Source organism: Tiliqua scincoides, chromosome 2 (assembly GCF_035046505.1).
Source record: "Tiliqua scincoides isolate rTilSci1 chromosome 2, rTilSci1.hap2, whole genome shotgun sequence".
Lineage (NCBI taxonomy): Eukaryota > Metazoa > Chordata > Lepidosauria > Squamata > Scincidae > Tiliqua > Tiliqua scincoides.
Genome location: NC_089822.1, coordinates 216,604,223 through 216,627,381, shown reverse-complemented (window position 1 = coordinate 216,627,381; position 23,159 = coordinate 216,604,223). Strand labels below are relative to the sequence as shown.

At 44.7% G+C, this 23,159-nt stretch overlaps 2 protein-coding genes across 3 annotated transcripts in view; one reads left to right on the top strand and one right to left on the bottom strand.

Annotated features, from left to right (window-relative positions):
* The window catches only part of NINJ1 (ninjurin 1), a 159,245-nt gene that overhangs the window by 26,724 nt on the left and 109,362 nt on the right, over nucleotides 1–23,159 (bottom strand). The gene's annotated exons all lie outside the window — the stretch shown is intronic.
* SUSD3 (sushi domain containing 3) overlaps nucleotides 1–23,159 on the top strand; it is a 50,528-nt gene that overhangs the window by 26,224 nt on the left and 1,145 nt on the right. For both annotated transcript variants that reach the window (XM_066617714.1, XM_066617715.1), the window contains 3 exons: nucleotides 726–914; nucleotides 3,251–3,398; nucleotides 10,193–10,357. In XM_066617714.1, coding sequence (XP_066473811.1) covers nucleotides 726–914; nucleotides 3,251–3,398; nucleotides 10,193–10,357 — 502 coding nt within the window. The remainder of the gene's footprint in view (nucleotides 1–725; nucleotides 915–3,250; nucleotides 3,399–10,192; nucleotides 10,358–23,159) is intronic.

The following is a 23,159-nucleotide window of genomic DNA, read 5'->3' as shown; positions in this document are numbered from 1 at the left end:
GCCTTCTTTCAATTGTAAAAATCCCTACAGGGATTTAAATTAGCCTGCCTATGCAAACTGCCTTGAATAAAGTCTTGAATAAAGACCAAGAAAGGCGGTATATAAATTTAAAAAAAATAAAAAAATAAAAAAATAAAACTCTTGGGGCAAGGTAGATGTTAACTTTAAGCATGTGAGCTAGCTTGCTTATTTTCGATTGCTTGTACAACTTACTTATTTGCTTATTGCTTATTGTTTTTAAGCTAGCTTGCTTATTTTCAATTCAATAAATCGCTTCTGTATCAAGCTCTTTCCATGGATCAGCACCAGAGGGCATGTGTGAGGCTGATGGGGTTGAACCCCTTGCCAATTGGCGCCAATGAGAATTTTTTTCCAGAGCAAGCAACAGCCATAGAAATGTGTGTGCGCGCATGGGTACGATCCAGCTCAGGACTGTGGCCAGGACAGAATGTTGACTTTCCCGGCCCATCAAGCTATGGTCTTGCTTCATGAGAGGCCTGATCCTGCTGCTGTTTACTAAATGAAAGCCCCAGTCACATATTTACAGTCATATTTAATTTGACACTTAACCCCAGAGCTACATCAGATCCTATTCTTACAGTCGTTGTTTTCCTCTTAGGGTAATATCAGGATAAGTTAGCACCAAAGTTATTTCACTGTGTAGGTCTGGCAAAGGGGTACGTTGATAGCAATGTAGCAGCTGTGTTTTGTATTCTGTTCAATAGGACAGTGCAGCCAAATATTTCCACCTCACCACGGCTCATCACAGCTCATCCATGGCAATGGGACCACCATTGGCACCGTAATAGCATTCCAGTGTTCTGCAGAACACCAGCTGATTGGACAAGGGGTTGTCACATGCATTTGGAAAGGAAATGGCACACAGTGGACAGCAGACATTCCTTCATGTAAGCGTAAGTAGTTTCCCCAAATGGTTTGGACCATTCTTCAAGGAATCTCTTGTGTCACCTGGGCAATCCATTTGCCGGCGGAGCAGAACTGGTGCTGACAGATGCAAAGGCCAGGGCAATGCCAAAATCAAGCATTGCTGTTGCTGCTGAATTCTAGAAGAGTCTAGTCACATTCTGACATGATTGGCTTCCATAAAGGAAAGGCTTTGGGGCAGCTTTGTGCTGGATATAAATGCCACTGGTTTTTTAATAAAGTTACTCCAGGAATGATTTTATTTTTGTAACTGTGAGACATGCTCACTGTGCTTTCTCTGAAAATTGCTGGGCAGACCAAGAAGTCGGCTGCTTTTATAGAGTATACCTGTGAACAGTCCTTTTTATTTAATACCAGGCTTTTGAAAAATGATTGGCGTGCTAGGATTATGGAGAACTTTGCAAAGTGCAATTAGGCTATTGCCTGCAGATAGCAGAAAGAAGCAGCTATCATATTGACAAATAGGGCTGGAATGGCAACAATATTAGCTCCTTTACACGCTGTCTTTTTTCTTATTTATGACACCAGTGATAATAATTGAACCAAGGGGAAAAGCCTGAAGCCATACTCTAGGATTTCAACACATAACGCACCTAGAATGCTAGAAATCCTTATAGATCCAAAGAGGATCCCCATATAAATTTGAAATGACAGCTTGCTCACTCATCTGAAATTGTTTATCCCACTGAACCCTAGTTGTATATCTGAGTTAGTTCCATTTCCAAATCTTGGGAAACAGCTGGCAGCAACAACTGTCCTAAAAATACAATCTTTGGAATTCAACGTAAATGTATCTTAACAAAACATTACTTGCAATTTTAGTCTCCATTAGCTGGAGAGTAACAGATGTTGCCACAATCTTAAAAGCTGGAAAAGAATTGTGTGTACTTCTGTACAGAGAATGCTATCATGTGCTACTGTTCACAGTATGATACTACACTGTATACCACTAAATTTTCATTGGCAAGCAACAAACCAGGTTTTTTTTTTCTTTTATGCCTATTCAAATAAGGCTATTTGAAGTGTCATACCCCCATCCCTGCCCCATTCTGTTCAAGTACCAGTCCCTGTTCCCACCCACTCAGGAACTCTTGGATCAAATAGCTCCCTCTTCCTTCATCCTGTCATCCTGGTGCTTTGTCAAGCCCCGAGAGGTTCTCCCATTCCCAGTCCCATGGCTGAGTTCCCTTCTTGTCTTTTCTGCACCTCTTAGACAGCAACAATGGGCATCAGCTGGCTGTTCACCCATCTAAGCCTCACACCTCCTCCTGAGACCAGGGCAGTTACATAAGAAGAGCCCTGCTGGATCAGGCCAAGGGCTCATCTAGTCCAGTTTCCTGCATCTCACAGTAACCCACCAGATGCCTCAGGGAGCATGCAAGACAGCAAGATACTTGCATCCTGTTGCCACTCTTTTGCATTCTGATACCTCCAGCATTCTGAGGTAGCCTACTTCTAAAAGTAGTAATTCCTTCCTATCAGTGGAAACTTTTGCCTGTTGTTTGGCTCTTGATCCTTCCTATCCTCCCTGCTGTTTCTAAGTAGCTTCAGCATGTCAACACAGATGGCACTCATCAAGGACAGTCCCTTGCACCTCCTGCTGCAGAAAAAGTTTGCCCTGGGCGGCAGCAGCGAAGCATCAAATAGCAGGAAGACCAGCCCTGGTGTTGTATGTGTGCTACATACAGAAACAACCATTAAATATTGTCTACCAAGTAAGGAATTAGTTTACAGAGGCACTGTAACCATTAACTCATCTGCCAAGATATATGTTCCTTTCAAGGATATTGAAATTTTTGCTTTGCTTAAAGTGTTGTAGTACATGAGTTTATTGGTTCAGGTTTGCATGACTTGTGACCCACCATGGCGAACACAGCCATCCATATATGATGGGTTAACAAGTCACCTGTTAGGGGTTTTTTGCCTGTCTGGGACTGCTAGAAAAGGGAAATGGTCAAGTCCTGAGCAGACCACAGTATATGGCTAGGAGGGTTTGCTTGGCTTGGCAGGTCATAGCTCATGCACTCCTAACATCCTGAGATTGTTACCCCCTCCTTTTTTTGTTTGTGCCTGCATCATGCAGGATTAATTGCTGATGTGCCAAGTTACTCATAAGGATTTTGTTGCTAACTTATAAATAGGACAGTTTAAAATAGTCTACTCTGCAATGTTCCTGGATTGAAGTGAAGCCAGAAACACTCCAACTGCCAGTGCGTACGAAAGTGAGCGGATTATTAGCAGGCGTATGAAGTAGGTAGATACCATTGCAGATGTCAGTCTGTGTCTGTGTTTGCTTTTTTTACAGCCATATCCAAATACGAAACCTTTGGATTCAAAGTTGCAGTGATTGCTTCCATTGTCAGCTGTGCCATTATTCTGCTGATGTCTATGGCTTTTTTAACCTGCTGTCTTATTAAATGTGTTAAGAAAAGTGAGAGAAGAAGAGCTCAAAGGTATGTCACGTTTGTCAAGCTACAAAAATTTTAGGGGGAACATTGAAGGGTTCAGCTAAATGAGAAACCAAGCATATCATACCCCTGTGTCTGCTAATTTGTTTTTTAGTCATGGATGAATTCAGGCACGTTCACAGAAATGTGTTTTTGAAGTGATGTGTCAACCGATAACAAAATTTCCCCTCCATAATTCAAGTGGAAAGGTAGTCTTGTGGAAGTGCCCTCATGTCTTGCAGGATTGTGTGCTGCTATGTTCTGAACAAGACTGGACAGGAAACGTTTTAAAAAGATGTGGCAATTTATCTTTCCACACGGTGGCAGTTTCATAAGGCCATTTTACCACATGGTTATGGAAGTGAAAAATCCTGATTTGGAGAATCTTTAACCTCCAAAATGGGTTGTATGAATCAAACCAGGAACTCGGAGCATACTTAGAGGATAATCCTGTTAACTGCTGATCTGAGGCAGTGATGTGTAAGATCCACAGTTGGTGACCATATCAGATACAGTAACCAGAGCTAGGCCACCGCTCCTGTTCCCCCCGCCTCTCCCGTACCAACTGTCATTTCCCTACTATTGCTATCCTGAAGACTATATTTGAACCATTCTGTCCAGTCATGGTCAAGGTCACTGAAACAGAAATGTCCCTCTCTGCCCAAGTCCTCCTCCTTTTTCTCTGTTCGTATATATATCCTGTCACTTCAGGGCAGCTGTTCTGCCATTAGAAAGGATATGTTTTCCCACCAGCTCCAAAGCAAGAAAACCAGGCAGGTATTCAGCCCCCTCACTTTGGTTGTCAACCGTAGCCCTAGTGTGTGTTTCATTCTCTGTTACATGTCAATAGCAGCCACAAGAAATATTCACTGCACGGTCACACAAAGTCCTGTGTTAAGATCCTGGACATGATAGTAGACAGTGAAAAGACGAGGAAGCTCTTTTTAGTGATGTCCCCAAGCTTATGAGCTCTGCTTTGAAAATCCTGAGGAACTTGTTTTCGGCTGAAACTACTGGCACCAAGCAAACTACTTGTGACAGTTGTAAACAAACTGTGAAGACAAACTTCAGCATATTGTTTGATTTTTATTTCTCAACAACCTGGAATAAGTGTGGATAGAGGAGGAGGGAGGTATTGACAGAGATGATCGAGTAAGGGCACAATCCTGACTTGCCCTTGGGCAGGCGCAAGTCCCTTGCTCTGGCCCAGGAGGGTCACAAATGTGTCATAAGGCATGTTTGCACTTCCTCAAGAGTTGGCCAGCTTGTGGAGGCACGCTGGCCTGCAGAGGCTGAATTCGACCTCCGCCGGCGGAGGGAACAAGCCTTGCTTTGGCTGAGCTCGACTGACACAAGGCTCTGGGGTGGGTGGGGAGGAGGCGGGAAGGAAGCAGGAGGGCGGCATTCCAGGGAAGGCAGGCGGAGGGTTGTCCCGGCGGTGGGTGGAACGTGGGGCTGGGATCCGGCTATTAAACTGGATCCTATCCCCCATACTCAAACAGCGTGGAGTGGCTTCAAGCTGCTCCGCTTTCCTCAAAGTCCGAGGAGACCCATAGGGGCTGCAGTGGCTTACCCAGGGGTAAGGGGAAGAGTTTCCCTTTACTTTTGCCTGAGCCACTTTGCAGCCCTATCTTGCGCTGGATATAGTGCAAGCCTCCTGGCTTGTCTGTTCCAGAGCAAGATAGGATTGCATTGTAAATTATTAAAAAACAGAGTGTTTAAAGTAGGGAGCTTCTGACCCCGAAAATGAGGATGAAAGGCCTGTGGAACAGAAGTTTTCCACCCTCCAGCAGTGAACACAAGATCTCTTGCTCTGGAGTAGTTTTCTGGAATATTTAGAAAACCTACAGCGTTCCCATCTTTGGTTCTGCTCTTAAAGCCAGACATCATACTTAAAATAGGCACTGACCACCTCTGGGAGAAATAGCTGTTGAGTAGCCCTGTTAGCCTTTTATAGCAAAAACAGCAAGGAGTTCTTCCTTTGTTACCCACCCTAGTTATCTGAGGAGAAAATCTGTCCATTCATTACACATTAAGTATTGTGTGTAAAGGGTAGTTAATCAGTGCTAAGTTCCTCAAATACAGGCTAGGAGCCTCTGGTGGGAGGGCGTGCTGTTTTGTTTTCCACTTCAGGCAGCAGCATTTTTAAGGGCAGATCCTGACTGAAGAGATTTAATATCAGAACACAAGTGACGGCAGCCATAAAACTAACTGAGATTATTTTTCAGCTGGAAGCAGTCAGTGACAGCAGCACAGGTTGCTGAATATCTTGTTCAGGCAAGCAGGTAATGGGAATTGAATTACATTTCTCAGTTAAATGAAAGACCAAACAAATATGTATTTTAAAATATTTCTATTCTGCTTTTTTCTTATTGTTCAAAGCAGTTCACAATAATATATACAACATAAACAAAAACAGAGAGAGCAAGATAAAAGCATGTAAGTCACACACTTGCAACACATTGACCGCTGACTACACAGGATGATTTTCAGACACTGTTGGAATGCAAAGGCAGTTGCAGCTAAGCACATCTCCTGGGGCAGGGATTTCTTAATGTGGGTGCTGGAAAGGCCCTCTTCCATGTGCACATTCACTACTTCTCCTAGGGCAGTGATATGCATCTTTCTTGATGGCTTAAGAGAATAGCAGAAATGGGAACTCATGATTCACAGACTCTCGAGTCACGAAAACATATATCTTTTGTGACTTGTGGGAACTCCAGGCTCCCTACCAATGACTTGGTCTCTGACTTGTGACTTAGGGTTTTTACCTGAAAAGAGTCATGACTTGTAGATGCACAAGTCACAGAGACTCGTCATTATGGGCTTACTATTTTTTTTTTTTTTTTGCCACTTCTGCATTGCCCCAAAAGACCTTGTGGGCACTCTGGAAGCTGACATCCAAACCAGTCAGCTAGTTTAAGGAGAGTAGGTTTGCTCTGGGAAGCAGGGCTGGGGGGGGTGAAGGCTGTATGAGGCTGGGGGGAGGAACCAGAAGAGGGTTCTAGGACATGGGGAGAGTGGACTCTTTTTTTCAGCTTGGAAGGATTGGACAATTTATTGGCTGAATGGATGGCCTGATTTTTTCTGGGCAAGGGAGGGGAGAAGGAGAAGCCTTATAGAGGAGAGAGGAGATTCTAGCAATAGGAAAATGATAACCCAAGGAGGGGGCTAAGGAGGAGGGGAAAGCAGAGGGGAGAAGGCCTTTCCTTGTGATAGAAGAGGAACGTCAAGAACATAAAAACAGCCCCCCTCGATCAGGCCATAGGCCCATCTAGTCCAGCTTCCTGTATCTCACAGCGGCCAACCAAATGCCCCAGAGAGCACACCAGATAACAAGAGACCTGCATCCTGGTGCCCTCCCTTGCGTTGGCATTCTGACATAGCCCATTTCTAAAATCAGGAGGTTGTATATGCACATCATGGCTTGTAACCCATAATGGATTTTTCCTCCAGAAACTTGTCCAATCTCCTTTTAAAGGCATCCAGGCCAGATGCTGTCACCGCAACCTGTGGCAAGGAGTTCCACAGACCAGCCACATGCTGAGTAAAGAAATATTTTCTTTTGTCTGTCCTAACCCTCCCAACACTCAATTTAAGTGGATGTCCCCTGGTTCTGGTGTTATGTGAGAGTGTAAAGAGCATCTCTCTATCCACTTTGTCCATCCCCTGCATAATTTTGTATGTCTCAATCATGTCCCCCCTCAGGCATCTCTTTTCTAGGCTGAAGAGGCCCAAACGCCATGGCCTTTCCTCATAAGGAAGGTGCCCCAGCCCAGTAATCATCTTAGGGCACAATTCTAACCAGCGGTTAAGCCGGTATAGGTGGCCCTTGAGGGTCGCAAACGTGCGAGCGCGCCGACATAAGTGGCAAAGGTGGGCTTGGGGAGGAGGTGGGAGAGGGCGTTACTGGGCGGGGGAGGGCGGGCCCGGGGGCAGGTGCTCGGGGAGCCGGGGGCGGGGCTGGGACCTGGTGGTTATGCCAGATCCCAACCCCTATCCCCGGGGCGAGTGGAGCGGCTTCAAGCTGCTCCGCTCTCTTTGGACTTGCGCCACCTCCAGAGGTGGTGCAGGTTCGAGGAGACCCATGGGGCGTGCAGCCCTTACCCACAGGTAAGGGGAAGTGCTTCCCCTCGCCCATGGCTGAGCTGCTGCTCGCTGCAATCCCGCATTGGATGCAGTGCAAGCCTCCTGGCTTGCCTGCTCCAGCGTGGGTTAGGATTGCACCCTTTGTCGCTCTCTTTTTGCCTTGTCTTCCAAACACATGACTCATTTGAAGTGAAGGACTTCAACACATCACTGGTGGCAGATGGGAGGGAACACCAGGACAGTGTTAAATGAGAATTCTGACATACACACACACCCACTAGCACCTCAGTTTTTTCTGCCTGACTCGCAGCTTGATTGCTTCTCGATAAGACTTGGACTTGAGTCAAAATGACTAAAAATGCCTCTGGATGAGTTGCAATGGCTGCCCGTTGTGACTTGTTTGTGACTCGAGTGAAGGAGAATGGAGGCTCATGACTTGACTCTGGCACATCCCTGAAGAATAGGCATTTATATGGAGTGAATGGTACTTTTGGCCCAAGTAATTTAGACTAACCAGAACCTTGATTTGGGCTTAGAAACATATCGACTGTCAGTGCAGCTGGAGAAGTATTGGCAATGCATGTTACAAAAGACCAGCTCCATCCAAGAGGTGAACTCTTACCAGCGGCATCGCTTGGGGGGGGGGGGTCACAGTAGGTGATACGCACAGAGGGGTGACACAACTACTGGCCTAAATTTTTAAAGTCTTGGTATTTTTGAATAATACCATCACGTTGTATATCAATCAGTGTAATTTAATGCAGAATGCAATGAAACAAACCGTGTTGACATATCTCTATTCTATCAAAAGTTCTAGCCATAAAATCAGTGGGAGTGGGGCAATGGCACATTATCACACCCACTGTCTGGAGCGTTGCCCTGTCCACTGCATGGGAGGAGGTCCATCCTAGGGGTGATACACTGGCCTCCTGCACTGGGTGATGCAAACTCCACTGACGCCACTGATTCTTACATTCTGCACTAGCAAGAATGCACCATAATGGTCATTGTACTGTGATTGTTGAAATAAAGAACATCACAAGAAACACCCCTTTATTTTAACTTTAAATGAATTTAAAAGTTGGTCAGTCAAGCTCTGTGGACAGTTCTCCCTCTTCCAAGTACGACTACCTCTTGATACACATGTCAGTCCCCTCTGCCCCTCGCCAGTGTAAAGTTTACAAGCTCACACCGCCTGCCACTTGCCCTCCTGATTCAGGCCCACTTCACACTTGACAGCTCTTGCGGTTCCTAATATTCATTGATGTGGCAAAGCAGGCATGTGAAACAACCCAGGAAGTCTACACGTGAGTTGCGCGCTCCTTTTAGCCGCAAGTGCTTTCTGTATAGGAATATGATGTCTGCAGTGGCTCTCAGTTAGACCTCCAGAAATGGTTCTGATGTCAGTGAAACCTCCTCCTGACAGATAAGTTCAGAAGCAGTAGCTGGAAACGGATGAAAAGATGAACAGCAGTGGGAGTCGGAAAGCGAGGAGTTCTGTCCTGATTTCACACCCTCTCCACGCAGACTGATTTCTTTGATGGAACTCCAAATTCTGTCTTTTCATGTCACACATCTTCTCTTCATGACTGGGTGCCCTTCCTTTGAAACTCTTCTCCGCTTCCTTTGTTCTTTCCCTGTACTGCTGATGGTGTCAGCTAACTGCTCCCGTATTTATTGGACTGTCTTCTCATGCATTGCTGTACTTGAGCCATTCTCTCTCTCTCGAGATTCCCAGATTTTATTTTTTTTAGGCTGGTCCTGTAGAATTCTACGATATGCTGACTATCCCTAGCATTCAAAGAGATGACTTTATGTCAGCATTTTCTTCATTCCATTTACACCCCACCTTTGGGCCTGCAAGACAGCTTGCAGCAATCAAATAATCAAACCTAAAAAACAGTTTAAAAAACCAACTGAGTTTAAAAAAAAACAAAAAAACTATTATGCCTTCTGAGAATATGGGATTTTGCAGAAGAGGGCCAAAAGTAAAAAAAAATATATTATTATCCTTGCCTTAGCCAAGCTGAACAGTCATGAGAGGTCATGAGAAAAGAAAATGTGAACGGCAAGCTAATACATTTTTACAGTTTCATATATTTCAGTTTTCACAGTTCTTTCCCTGAGGGAATTTCTTCTAAAATTAGCTTGAGGATTCTGGGACATATTCTGGTGTGTTTTCCCAATTCACCCGGAGCATTGCCAGGACTAGAAAATGCTCTGTGCCCCACAGACAGCTTATTATAGAGACAGGTGTATGCAATACTGGCACAGGCTTGCTGGGGGCTCTGAAGCAAAACCCTGTATTAAGCTTCCCATTGTGCCCCCACCTGGCCACAGTACTGCCACCACCACTGAAGGTTTGGGGTCATTCTGACCAGGTGGGCCTTTGGCCAGTGCCTGACTTGGCTGACTTGTAAGGCCAGGGCTACTTCAGGCTGTATCTGCATGCATGTGCACATGACCAGCCCATGACTTCCTGATGCCAAATACTGCCCCCTTACCCAATAATATGCCAATCTCTGCTCCTACCACTCTCCAGTGCCCTAGCTCAGCAGTCTCCTCCCCTTCCTCTCTGTCCCCCTTCTTTATTTTCCATGCAAAGCAGTGGAAAGAGGCAGGATTGGGCTACCAGTCACATTTGATACTAGATGTATTTGGAGGTACCTATTAGATGTCTGCCGCAACTTAAAACACTCCTGTTTTTACAGAGATATGCAGCTGTGGTACCAGCTAAGAACTGAAGAACTGGGAAACATGCAAGCTGCTTACTTTGGTTCTAAAGGCAGGAATAACAACAACAATACGAAAATCAAGGAAAAGTCAATATTTTGTGAAGGGCAGAATATGGCATATGACAACCGAGGCTTCTGCAGGTAGGATAGCTATGATATGGTGCTGTGTTGCATTTCACAATGGCTTTTACAAGATTGCTTGCCATGAACGCAGCACGTGCAAAGCTGATTTTAAAACATTCAACATTAGCAAATGACTGAAAGTTCTAATTGTCACCCAAACCTATTCATTAGTAGTGTTCCAGGAGGGCAAGGAGGCTAATACCCCAGGGTGCCATGCCTTTGGGGGCGGCGCCACTTTCTTTGCCCCTCATGCTGCCCCCCCATCCAAGGGCTGCTGGGGGGGGGGCTGCACGTGGACTTCTGAGGCCTCCAGGAGGTTGAAAACCGGAAGTGAGATTTAAAGGCCCTCTGGAGGCTTCAGAAATCTTTTAAAGATTCACTTCTGCTTTTTGGTTGAAAATGGGAAGTGGGGTTTTGAAGCCTTCTGGAGGCCTCCAAAGGCTGCATGCGGCCTCCCCAGCCCTCCAAAGGCCACCAGATGGGGGAGGTGGAGCTATGGTCCTGGTACCGGGCAATTCAGAGGCCAGGATTGCAAGCGCTATTCATTCTTCATAATATACATAGTTTTGGCTTATGCGCTCCATCCCTGAGGAGTCACAAAATGCCTCTTTTCATTTGATCTGTTGCTAAGTGTATTGTTTTTGGTAGGAAAACCTTGTTGCATAATGACATATTTTGATCATTCTCAGTGTTCGCCCTTTCAGACCTCGTCCACACACCTTGTCACTGCTTTAATTTAATATGTACCACTTTAGCATATGTAAGTAATCCTCTAGATTATGCATATAAAACACAAAATTAAACAAAAGCTCCACTTATGGATACATTGGAACTAACTCATCAAAACTAGATTGAGACTCCAAATTTAGTGTAGTACCAGAATGTGCACTCTTGTTGGATTTTGCTGCACCCACGTTCATTCCTACATACACATTGGTTTTTACTTCCCCTAGACCACAAGATGCATGTACTGTGGGGGGTGCATAGTCTTGTAGAGGCAGGTGTTTTGATAGGATATGCACCCTTTCACAACTAAGAAGTCCAAAATCTGATGGGGATGATAAAGTGATGTAATTTGATGTAATTACAGTGTCCTGGTCTGGTGACGCAAATAGAGAAAACGTTTTGATAGCATCTGCAAACTTCTGCCTATATAATTTACACCGCTGCTTCAGAAGTTCACCTGTTAAATACCTGGGTCATATTTTCCTTGTGCAACCTTCTGGCTGCCTTTGTGGAACATGAAGGAACTACATTTTGTCTTAACTCCAATTACCCCTCTTCCTATCTGGCTAAGAGGCCAGACCAGGCCAAGTGTTAGTGCCCCAGACAGCTGGTGGGGGGGAGGAGGTAGTGCAATATCAGCTGTAGGGCTAATCCTTCACTTTCATTTAAGGTTAAACAAATATGAAACCGTTTTACTAGTCATATGTTTCATTTGGTGTGAATAAAAAGTGCCACAGTCTTGCCCTAAATAGCAATGTGTGCAGATGACAATTTCTCTGGGAAGATTTATTCAGAATGGTAGGGAGCAGAGTTGAATAGCTGTACCGAGAACAGTAGCAGTTGTTCTTATTATTATAGCAGCCGTGTAGCTGGAGCGTGTTCCATGCTGTGCTTTCAGATGTATCGCTTCTGCTTTTTGCTGCTAGTGCTGGGAGAAAGGACAAAGAGTAAAAGGCAGGTGCACATTGTCATAAATCGCAAGCGGAGAGGCTGGAGGAGATAATCTCAGTAAGCAAATTGTGTTTGGTTCAGTTCCTGCTAGGTCGGAGTGGGCAGACTTTTTGGCCCAAGGGTCATATGGAATGATGGACAGTGTATGGAGGACCATACACATTCATTTATTTACTAAAATACTTATACCCCACCTTTCCCTCCTGAAAAAGGACACACCACTCCACATAAAACTAAGAAGGCAAGCATTAACTTAAAAAAAGCAACCAATATGATCCACTTTCCTGCCCCAGACCAAAAATCGCACATAAGAGTAAGCAAAAAAGCATGCGCATCCCACCAGGGCTCCCCTTGGCAATCTATGATTCAGTGTCCACCAGTCAGTGCAGACTTTTCTCAGGAGATGCGATCACACTCATCACTGTCCAGACATTCCTGGAAGAGGATGAAGAGAGGGTCAGGACTGGCAGAGCAGCCAAGCATTGCCCCGTATGAGGGAGAGGTCAATGAGGTAGGCAAGGACCGGTGGGGTGAAGCTGCCCCTTCTACAAGAAAAAGGAGAGAGGCAAGCATGGAGGTGGCCAGTGCCAGCACCTGGACTATAAGGAGGCAGCCAGCTATAGAAAAGCTGGACCCAGTTCTATGCAGCTTCCCAGAGCCAATGCTGCCCTGAGGTAAGGGAACAAATATTCCTTTATCTTGAGGAGGTTTCCGTGGCTGCTCCCCCGATCGCAGGATGTAGTGCATATTCCATTGGCATGAGTGCATCAGCACTGGAATGATGTATAGGATGGGGCCCTCCTTCTCCCACCACTCAGCTGATTTAAAGTACATGTGTACGACTGCTGACAGCAATACATGTTTGCAGGCAGGCACTCTTGGGGGGTGGGGCGATGATGCACCAAATTGGATAGCAGGATTAGAGGCCCCATTGCAGCAAGTCAGAGAGCTGGATTGGAGCCTCTTGCAGGCTGAATCCTATAGCTAGGATCACATTACATAATAGCATTTTTGCCAAGGTCTGCCTACTCTTTATTACAAACTCAGTATTGCTAGATAGTGGCGTAGCTATCCATCCTGAAGCTTGGGGCAAAGTTAAAAATGATGCTTCCACACGGCACACCCAGAAGTGGTGTCATATCCAGGTGTGACATCACACATGTGGGTTTTTTTTTTAAACTGAAAAATTAAAAAAATCCTCCCCCAGCCCCCCTCCCGCTCACCTCCCAAGAGGCGTGAGCAGCAATTTGAATCTCCGGCCGCTCGCTCGCCACTTTCCCCTCAGCTTCCTCTTGCTTGCCCCCAACCCTCTCCCTATCACCTCCAAGGCCCTAGAGCAGGGGTCTCTAAACATTTTGGCTGAAGGGCCGCATCAAATACGTACCTGGCACAGTGTCGAGGGCTGGAAAAATAAATTAAATATTAAAGTTTAAATAAATATATTTGAGATGGAACTTAGGTGAATGAATAAATGAATGGACTCAAATGTCCAGGACTTCTCCAAGCATGAGCACAGCCCAAGAAATAAAGCACACACTTAAATGGACCCCCTTCCCCTCACCCCACAAGCACAACTCTGGTTGTGTTTGGTCAGCTGGGCCAGAGGCGCACCAGGGATCAGAGGCTGGCCATGGGCCAGATAGAGGCACACCGTGGGCTGCATCTGGCCCCCGGGCTGGGGTTTGGAGTCCCCTGCCCTAGAGCAAAGGGAGCAAGTGGCCAGAGACTGCGATCCCTGCTGCCCCCTTGCAAAGAGCACCGTTTTCCCTGGCACGTTTTCAAGAGGCGCAAGTGGCGATCACGGGCGGGGGGGGAGAATTGCACAGGTGAGTTGCTCCCAGGCAGCCTGGTGTATTTGCTACATCTGCACCTTCTCTAGCTAGATAATATGGGAGGAAAACGAAGTCTTAGACGAAAGTTGAGTCAGTATTGCAGTAAGAACTGTTCAGGCTTGTTGGCCATTGTCTATGAAGATTTTCATTTCCTAATGTTTCGCCCACAACTATGGTGGGCATTTTCAAAGAACTAGAGGTGAAAACTGTTTGTCTCAGCCCAGACTGTTTGTCTGACCCCAGAACAACAGACAATAACTGTGCACTGATCTTGTTCACCGTGCGTTACTTAAACATCTATGCCAGCCATTTTCAACCACTGTGCCATGGCACACTGGTGTGCCGTGACTGGTCCCCAAGTGTGCAGCAGGAATTTGTTGGAGGGTCACTCGTACATTAATAGGACCACTGGGGGATATGAGCCCCCCACCAACAGCATGGTGTGCCTTGTCAATTGTCCAAAAACTGATGGTGTGCCTTGACAATTTTAGTACCTTGTCAGTGTGCCATGAGACGAAAAAGGTTGAAAATCACTGGTCTATGCACTTTTTTCCCAATACCCATTTTTTTTCCTGTTTCAAATTCCTGGAACCTAGCATTTCTTAAGGGCTGGTAGCCAAGCACTGCTGATGCTCTAAGTCTCCTCCTTTCTGTTCACATTATTACAGTGTTCCTGTATCTATATCACTTCCCTGTAAACACGAGTGTGGTGTTGGGTAGACATAGATCTTACTTGTGTATGTTGGAAATGCATCTTATGATCAGTCTTTGCCACATGTTCAGCCACAGCTGATTTGTCAACGTGTAGCACCGGCACTGCTTCTCATGTTCTTATACCCTGGTAGACATGCTCCTTCTCATGGTGCCTGTGTACACTTGACCACAACTACATGAGAGGGGATCTCTTGCATCTTTTGCTGATTGTAGTTTCTGCTGTATTTTTTGAGTGGACTTAAAGATTGGTCTCAGTCATCAGTAAGCAAATTGTGTTTGGTTGAGTCAGTTCAAAAAGGCTATTTGAATCAGAAGCAAGAAGCTATTTGAGTTGAGCTGTTTTCAGTTGTGTTGGGCTGCCCATTCCTAACTCCCTGTGCAGCAGTACATCATTGCCAGTGCGGCTACCACTGTAACCCATAGGGGGGTTTTGGCCTCTGGAGGTAAGGGGACATTTGTTCCCTTGCCCCAGAGTAAGTCTCACCTGCTACTGTGGGTCAACTTGGACCTGTGCCAGCCTGGTAGTTGGCACACATCTGCTTTAAGCCATGCAGATGGATCAGGCACAGGAAGGTTAGGATTCAGTGGGTGGGGCCACTGCCAAATCCACCCCCTTCCTGGGCCCAATTCACCCTCCTCCCTGCCCTGTTACTGCCCTGTGCCCTATCCCGCCTCCCCCACTGGCCTACCTTCTGTGGCGGAGCTTTGACTGTCTGCCAGTGGCCAAGGTTCATAGTTTTGGACTGTTAGTCTGGAAGAGGTATTCAAGTATAGCAATGGCCCATTAACCAAAAATAACAAACGTATCTTAATACAAGGATGTATATCATATATTTTGGTCATGTAGTAAATCTCTGTTGATGAATTCTTGTATGTGGGTCTTTATGCACTGGGTGTCTTATGGCATCTCATGCAGCACAGGATGTGATAAATGAACTTGAACTTAACAAATGAGATGCCAGCATTGTATGTCACTTAAGGGATATTTGTTGTGTAGTGAATTAGAGAGTCAAACCTTTTCCATCATCCTGAGCATACAAATTATTGTTAACAGCAAGGCAGTAAAGAGGAACTACTACAGTAAGTGAAACCTGAAGCCATTATATGGCAAATGAAATTGGACAACAACAAATGAAGCATCATCTTTGCACATTACTTCCAAGGTTGCAATCCTCCCAGAATCATCACTTTACTTTTGCCCACATGGCTTAAAATTTGGAGCAAAATAGCTTAATTTTATGGGAGTCTCTGCTACGCTCACATTTGCCAAAGTAAATCCCTTCCTGGGTTTACAGTAGGCCCCTTCCTGAAAAGACAGGTGTCTTTGGAAGCCAGACACTTCCCAACATCAAGCATCCTTGTTGTCCTTGATAAATACTAATCCAATGTGTTGCCTGCCCATCATCTGGAAGTAGGGTTTATTTTGAGTGCCCTAGCACTCAAAATAGGTAGGGTAGGGTAAAAAGCCATTTAAACAAATTTTTACATCCCGAAGCAATAAATGCAAATGGTGTGAAGAAAGCACACAAAAAAAAACATGGGGAACCCAAGAAACCTTTTTCTGTTTGCAGTCCCATCTGCTCAACAAGCAGACAAATCTCAACACCAAATTAGACACGTTGTAGGAGATCTGTGATTATATCTTCTGAGTCATCTTCTGTGCCTAAAGGTAGTGGAGGAGTAATAATTATGATTTGGGCCACAGAGCTGTTCTTTTTTTTTTTTTTCCCCCTCTCCACTCTTTCCTCTAATAGTTTCTCCAGTGGAAATGCTCCAAAGATGCTATTAGCCACAGATGGAAGAAAATACTGTACATGCACACAGATCTGCTTTTACAGAGAGAGAGAGAGAGAGAGAGAGAGAGAGAGAGAGAGAGAGAGAGAGAGAGATCTTACCTCAGACCTCCTTTATCAAGCCTAGTTTGGCCCTCAGTGTTATGACAACTAAATATTTCCTGGCATGGGTGTTCTTGGGGGAAATGTGTTAGTTTCACAAAAATGCATACTACCTTACCCTTAGAAGGCAAAAAGGAACATTTTCAGTTTGTCAGTGACTGTTTTATACTCAGATGCTAATGGGAAGATGTTACTGGCTAGGTGAACTAATTGCTGGGTGAGCTGTAAAAAAAAGTCTATATATTTGACTAGGTGCGAGAAGCTGTCTCTTGTACGTTAGCACAGCTGGTACTTATTACCATGAAAAATCTCTTTACAGGTTTGTTAATTGGTGCCCTCCCACAGAAGTTTTTGCAGGATATTTTAGCTGCTGTTTCTGAAGTACTGAAATATAGTACCATTGCTTCTGAAATGCTAATTCAGGGTGCTTTACCAATGTGTGTGTTTAGAAAATTCATCTAACTGGCAAGTGGCCCATTTGATGAAAACAAACAAAGTGAATATTGAGGAAAATAACAATTTCTTGGCAGTAATTGGATCGAAAGCCATAAGAATTGTAAAATACGAAAAAGTTGTTTAACCTTTTTTTTTTAAAGTGCCATAGAAATGTTTGCTGTTTCAGTTACAGAAAGGGTTAAACCTCTAGAAAGGGAAGCTAGTCAAAATTAATGACTTTGTTTCTCAGTATCAAGACATATAGGATTGGATCCAGCCCTTGGTTTGAACTCACTGATGTGCAGTGCAGTCTGTAACTTCTTATTTGAGGAAAGTCTGTAAAGCAGTTTGTTATATGGCACTCGCAGCGCAATCCTAACTGCGCCCTTGGTCAGTGCAGCGGCCAAAGGTGTCATGAACATGTCATAAAGCATGTTTATGGCACCCAGAGAGGAGTCTGTGCTGGCGGGGAGGCCTGTGTCATCCCACTGATGGCTCATTCAGGCTTTCTGCCGGATGGCGCAGGTAAGGTTGCGCTGGGTGGTGGATGGGGGAGGGGCATTTCTGCGTGTGGGGAGGCGGATCAGATTCAGGAGGAGGTGGGATCAGCCTACTTCTGCCATTGTACCCTAACCCGCTGCCCGGCCCTTCTGGCATTATATCTTCTGAGTCATTTTCTGTGCCTAAAAGGCTTCCCAGTTTTGCACCAGCTATATAGTTGGTGTGGTTCCTAGAAGCCCCATAGGACAAGCTGGGCTTTGATATGGGGTAGGGGGGAAAATATCCATCTTCTCCAAGGAGACCTCCAGCTGCTTTCTGCTGCTGTGCAGCTTGGCTGAGCTGACACAAGTTAGGATTGGGCTGTCGCTTTTGTTATCACAGACTAGGGGCCCAGTCCTATCCAACTTTCCAGCTCCAGTGCAGCCGCAATGCAGCCCCAAGGTAAGGGAACAAATGCTCCCATACCTTGAAGAGGCCTATGTGACTGTCCCCCCACTGCAGGATGCAGCGCATGCCCCATTGCTATAGATGCACCAACCCTGGAAAATTGGATAGGATTGGGCTCTAACTTGGCTACCCCTGTGGAAGTTGAATTGATTTAGGGTTGTTATAAAGTGCCTGATGGGATTTAAGAACTCATAGTTTTGCCTATTTCAACAACATAATAAGTGGCATGGAAAAACCTAGGTCTCAAAAATTAGTTTCTCAGTGAAAATGTTAACTGCCACAATGGCCTCATTTGAGGGAAAGGGCAAAGTGGAAGGTATGTTGGTTGACATCACTAGCAAGCCTCTGCAAAGTTTAATATATGATCTATCTTTCAAACCTTTCTTACCTTTCAAAAGCTCACTTTCAGTGTTCTGCAGTGGAGGATGCTTCCTTGTAATATTGTAGAACTTATTTCACGGCCTTAAATCATGTGTTCTCCACAAAAATTATTAATAACTAAGTGCAGAAAGCAGTGTTAATGTGTTTTTATTTTGTTATCGCCATTCTTGGCTACTAATAAGATGGAGAGCTTTGCTTCTCTTGGATTTTTAAACTATTTCCTAGAATGGAGATTGGGAAATGAGGAATGTTTCTGTGGCTATTATATTAACCTGATCTAATCCTAGAAATTTATAGTGACATTTTAGAGCAATTATGTAGGCTGCAAAACCTCCATGTGAAGCAATAATTTCTCCAGAAGCCTATTGTATACCAGTTGTCTGAGTTCGAAATGATTGCCATGTCTACAAAGCGGGGGGGGGGGGGGGAGCCTCCTAAAGGATCGAGCAAATCAGCGATTCTTTGCCATTTCATTGTAATTGCAGCTTGCTGGCAGTGCTGTGAAAGGCTAATTCAAGGCTAGGTTTGTGGTTTGTGAAAATACCACCAGTCATATGTCTGAAGTGTGACAGTGGGTTGCTTTGTCAGCTGAAGAAACTCCATTCCTTTCTCTTCCAGCCTTGTCTCTGTGAAAAGGGTATAATTGTATCCTCTGTTTCCTACGTAATGCTTCTCAGACCCTTTGATTAAGAAAAAAATTCTATCCATATTTATCATCAGGTTGTTATATTTTCCTTATCTGAATATGGCAAACGTACTCAGTCAGTCTTCTTTTTCATAAAGAAGCCATTATTGTTTTCATAATAGCTGCATTATTGCTACTGAGTGTGTATTTTAAAACAAGAGAAGATTTCCACTGAACCCTTTCAGGGTGGTAAAGCAATTTTCAACATCAGACAGGAAAAAGAAGAGCATACTTGCAATGTCCTACTGTGATGAAGAGTCCTTCTTGCAAGCCTTATTAACAGTATTATCCCTTCAGGCCAAGAACAACACAAAGGAGAATATAGTTGATATATCTGAAATCCATTGCTGCTCATTTGTCTTTCCTTTTCTGAAAAAGATAATGAATAGAGGAGTGCAAACTGAGACCAGAGCTGTGGATGCCAACAAAATCATAGGAGACCATTCTGCTAATTTTACATGTGACATCCACATGGGTCTGCAGTCTTCTTAGGCATTGCTGCTGTTGGTTCACGTTCAGCTGCACTTTACCATTCATGCTGTGGTGCTATCCAAATCCCATGGAACTGGATAATCAGAGGTTCCCATAGGGGAGTTGGGAACCAGGTAAATGTTTGCATGGGCAGGGAGGAGGGGGATGGGGACCGGGAGAGTGCAGTGGCAGTGCAGCAGAGATCACAGCATTGCCTGCCAAAGAACTTTTTTTTTTTTTTTAACTTACCTGGGAGACAGCGCTGGCCTCCTGCAGAGTCCTGAAAGCTCATAGTCCCCTCTTATCTCCTCTGTGGCTGCTGTAAACAGCATAGCCCTTATCTCCGATCTAAAGCTACTTCCTATTTTCTTCAAAAACTGGAAGTACCTTTCGATCGGAGATAAGGGCTTTGTAAACCAGCTGTGAGGGAGATCGGAGGGGGCTGTGAGCCTCTAGGACCCTGCAGGAGTCTAGTGCTGTCCCCCAGGTAAGTTAAAAAAGCCCCTTGGCAGCAACAGCACTGTGATCTCTGCAGCACTGTCGCTGCCATTGGGGCAGGGCCACTCTTCTTAAGGGGAAATGCCCTGCTTCTGGTTCCACTGGTGGGTCGTGACCCACCAGTTTGGGAACCACTGGGTTAGATGCATCTTTTAATGTGAATTGGGATGTGACTGGTTGCAGCATACTAGTTAAGTGTGACTACAGCATACAGTGAGGTTTGCTAATCTCTAACAGATCAAACTGTATTAAGGATGTAAGTTTTGATGGACATGAATTGCCCTGTTGGTTGGGCAACTTTCTATAACACACACATTGACCATAACTCAGCACAAAGTTCTACGTACCAAAGCTTCACTGATTTCACTGGGATATAATTGCACAATGTGATGTGACTGCTGTGTTTAATTGTACATTCCTAGAGAGATAAGATACTATAGGGGGCCATTGTGACTGGGGAGTGACTGGGGGACAACAAACTTTTTTGTTTTTTATGATGGAGTGAAAATGTTTGGGGACATGGTCCTTTCCTGCTCTCCACAGCTTACAGCATCTATGCCTACCTCTGACATAATGGATAAGTGACTATTACAAATTATATTGAGTCAAAGTCATTCTTATCTGAGCCAATTAGAGTATATCTTGGAGAACCGGGGCATTGGTATCTTGTCCTTGGGGGCATGCAGTCGATGCCTAGCTACATTCTAAGTACCTGGATACACTTGGTTTTATTTTAATCCCTCCAAAAGAGTGTTGGTGCCCTTGCTGTAATGTAAAGCTTCAAAGAACAATATCACTGCGGGATCAGTTATAGGAGTTGGAAAGCGAGCTCAGCCTTCAGTACACTGAGTTAAAAAGCCGAACAAAACTACTGTCTATCTGAGCAGGCTTTTCTTTTGGCATTATTAAGACACTGTTAACGTCCTCTCCTGACAGAGACCTTGAAATTGAAAACTATGTATCATCCAGCAATCGGATATCAGTGTAGCCAACAACCACACCTTTTCTCTCAAGTAATTTTTTGTCTTCCTGCCTCTTTTCCTCCTCTGTTCTTTCAGTTTGACTCCTAAACACTTGTGATTACCTAAAATGAAATTGAATTTTGTATGTAGTACCCTTCCCAAATCATATGCCTTTGGTAACATCTGGTGTTCAGCAAAATGTCACATATAACTTACATCAGGTCCCCCCTTCCCCACAGCCTTTGTAAGTCTGTAACATTTTTATATTGGATGCAAATTTCATTACTCTAGATTAGAAAATCGTTATTCTTTGATTTTCTTGCTCTTTCTCGGTGTACCTGTTTTGGAACTGAACATTTTATAATGCATTGTTGTTGACTAGTAAGACAATCAGTAAGACAGTCTGCAAATCTCCACTCTTCTTTCTGTTGAAATATATTGATTTCCTCTTTCACTATACTAAGCTAATGTAAGAGAAAGGTGAAATGTGAAACTTATCTTCTATGGAGGTATGGGTCAGGCCCCTTTTAGCATGATTTTAATGGTTTGCATGACACCTTGATTGAAAACTAATTGATTGTTGCATGAAATGAACTTTGTTGCATGCTGTTGCAGGAAATGTGATCTTGTATGTTTCTGGAATTTTGCTCAGAGATGGGCCTAAAAATGACTCCCTTATGTCAAATTTTTATGAGGGCAGCAGTATCTCTGGCATCAACAGGTGTGCAGTTAAGGGGGAGTAGATCTCCAGGACTTGTCCTACAGCAGGAATGGTGATGTCATCAGAGATGCTCAAGTTCATCCTTTTTAAAGGACCTTACCAAAGAAGAACCATCAGCTCAGCAGGAGGCAAACGGAGAAATTTGCCTAGGAGCATAAGTTGATATCTAGGCTATTGCTTTTCCCAAGGACTGCTTGAGATACTGTAGGTATTTAATCTTACATTAAATCCATTTTTGCCTGGCCCACAGGTGGACACATTTTGTCCTGCTGCATATATGCAACATTGGGCAGAAATGGCTTAAGGCTTCAATCCTGTGCATATTTACCTGGGAGTAAGGCCTGATGAACTTGCTTTATTCTAAGTAAACTCGCAGAGGCCACCACTCTAATATTCCTTATTTATATTTTTTGATATATTTTTAAATTCCATTTTTCTGCTTTTGTACATTTGTTTCTAACTGTTGCAACCCATTCTAAAGAGTCTGGGTTGAAATGAATTGGATCTCAAAATGAAGTATAGTAAGTTTCAATGTAGGAGTGTGCTGCAGAAGAAAATACTCTAGTGAAGTCATTTAAAGTTGATTTTTTTTGTTTCATAGTCTTAGTGGGGCATGGCTATGAGGTGCTGGAGAGTCATGATGAACTCCTGCACTTCAAATTCACCATCACACCTGTGACCATCAAGGGATACAAAAATGGTAGCTTTCTCACTCTGCTAACATGGTAAAGGATATGTAAAAGTAACTCTCTTTGAGCAGATAATCTAAAACAACATAGGAGATGTGGGCCATGTTGCCCTGATCATTGAGAGTCAGAACTGGAGAAGCAGTAATCTATGTCTGTGATAGCACCATTGCTATGGGAAGAGCAACAACTACAACAGGAAGCCACAGCAGCATCTTGAATGCAAATCCCATCATCTCTCCAATATCTTAATGGACCAAGGATAACTATTAGGAAGGAGATGGTTCTGCTGCAATGAGTTGGGTCACCTGAAGAATCTGTGTCTCTGGAAGAGCCAGGGGAGTTGCTCTTTGGCAGAGGACCCCCCCCCCCGGCAGGAACTGCCCCAGAGTTACACATGATGACCCTTGCATCACTTTATACAACTGTCCCAGTGTTACACATGATGACCCTTGTATTGGCAACCTTCAGTCTCGAAAGACTATGGTATCGCACTCTGAAAGGTGGTTCTGGCACAGCGTCTAGTGTGGCTGAAAAGGCCAATCCGGGAGTGACAATCCCTTCCACACCGGGAGCAAGTGCAGTCTGTCCCTGGTCTGTCTCCCTGGCTATGGGCCTTCCTTCTTTGCCTCTTAGCCTCAGACTGTTGGCAAAGTGTCTCTTCAAACTGGGAAAGGCCATGCTGCACAGCCTGCCTCCAAGCGGGCCGCTCAGAGGCCAGGGTTTCCCACTTGTTGAGGTCCATCCCTAAGGCCTTCAGATCCCTCTTGCAGATGTCCTTGTATCGCAGCTGTGGTCTACCTGTAGGGCGCTTTCCTTGCACGAGTTCTCCATAGAGGAGATCCTTTGGGATCCGGCCATCATCCATTCTCACGACATGACCAAGCCAACGCAGGCGTCTCTGTTTCAGCAGTG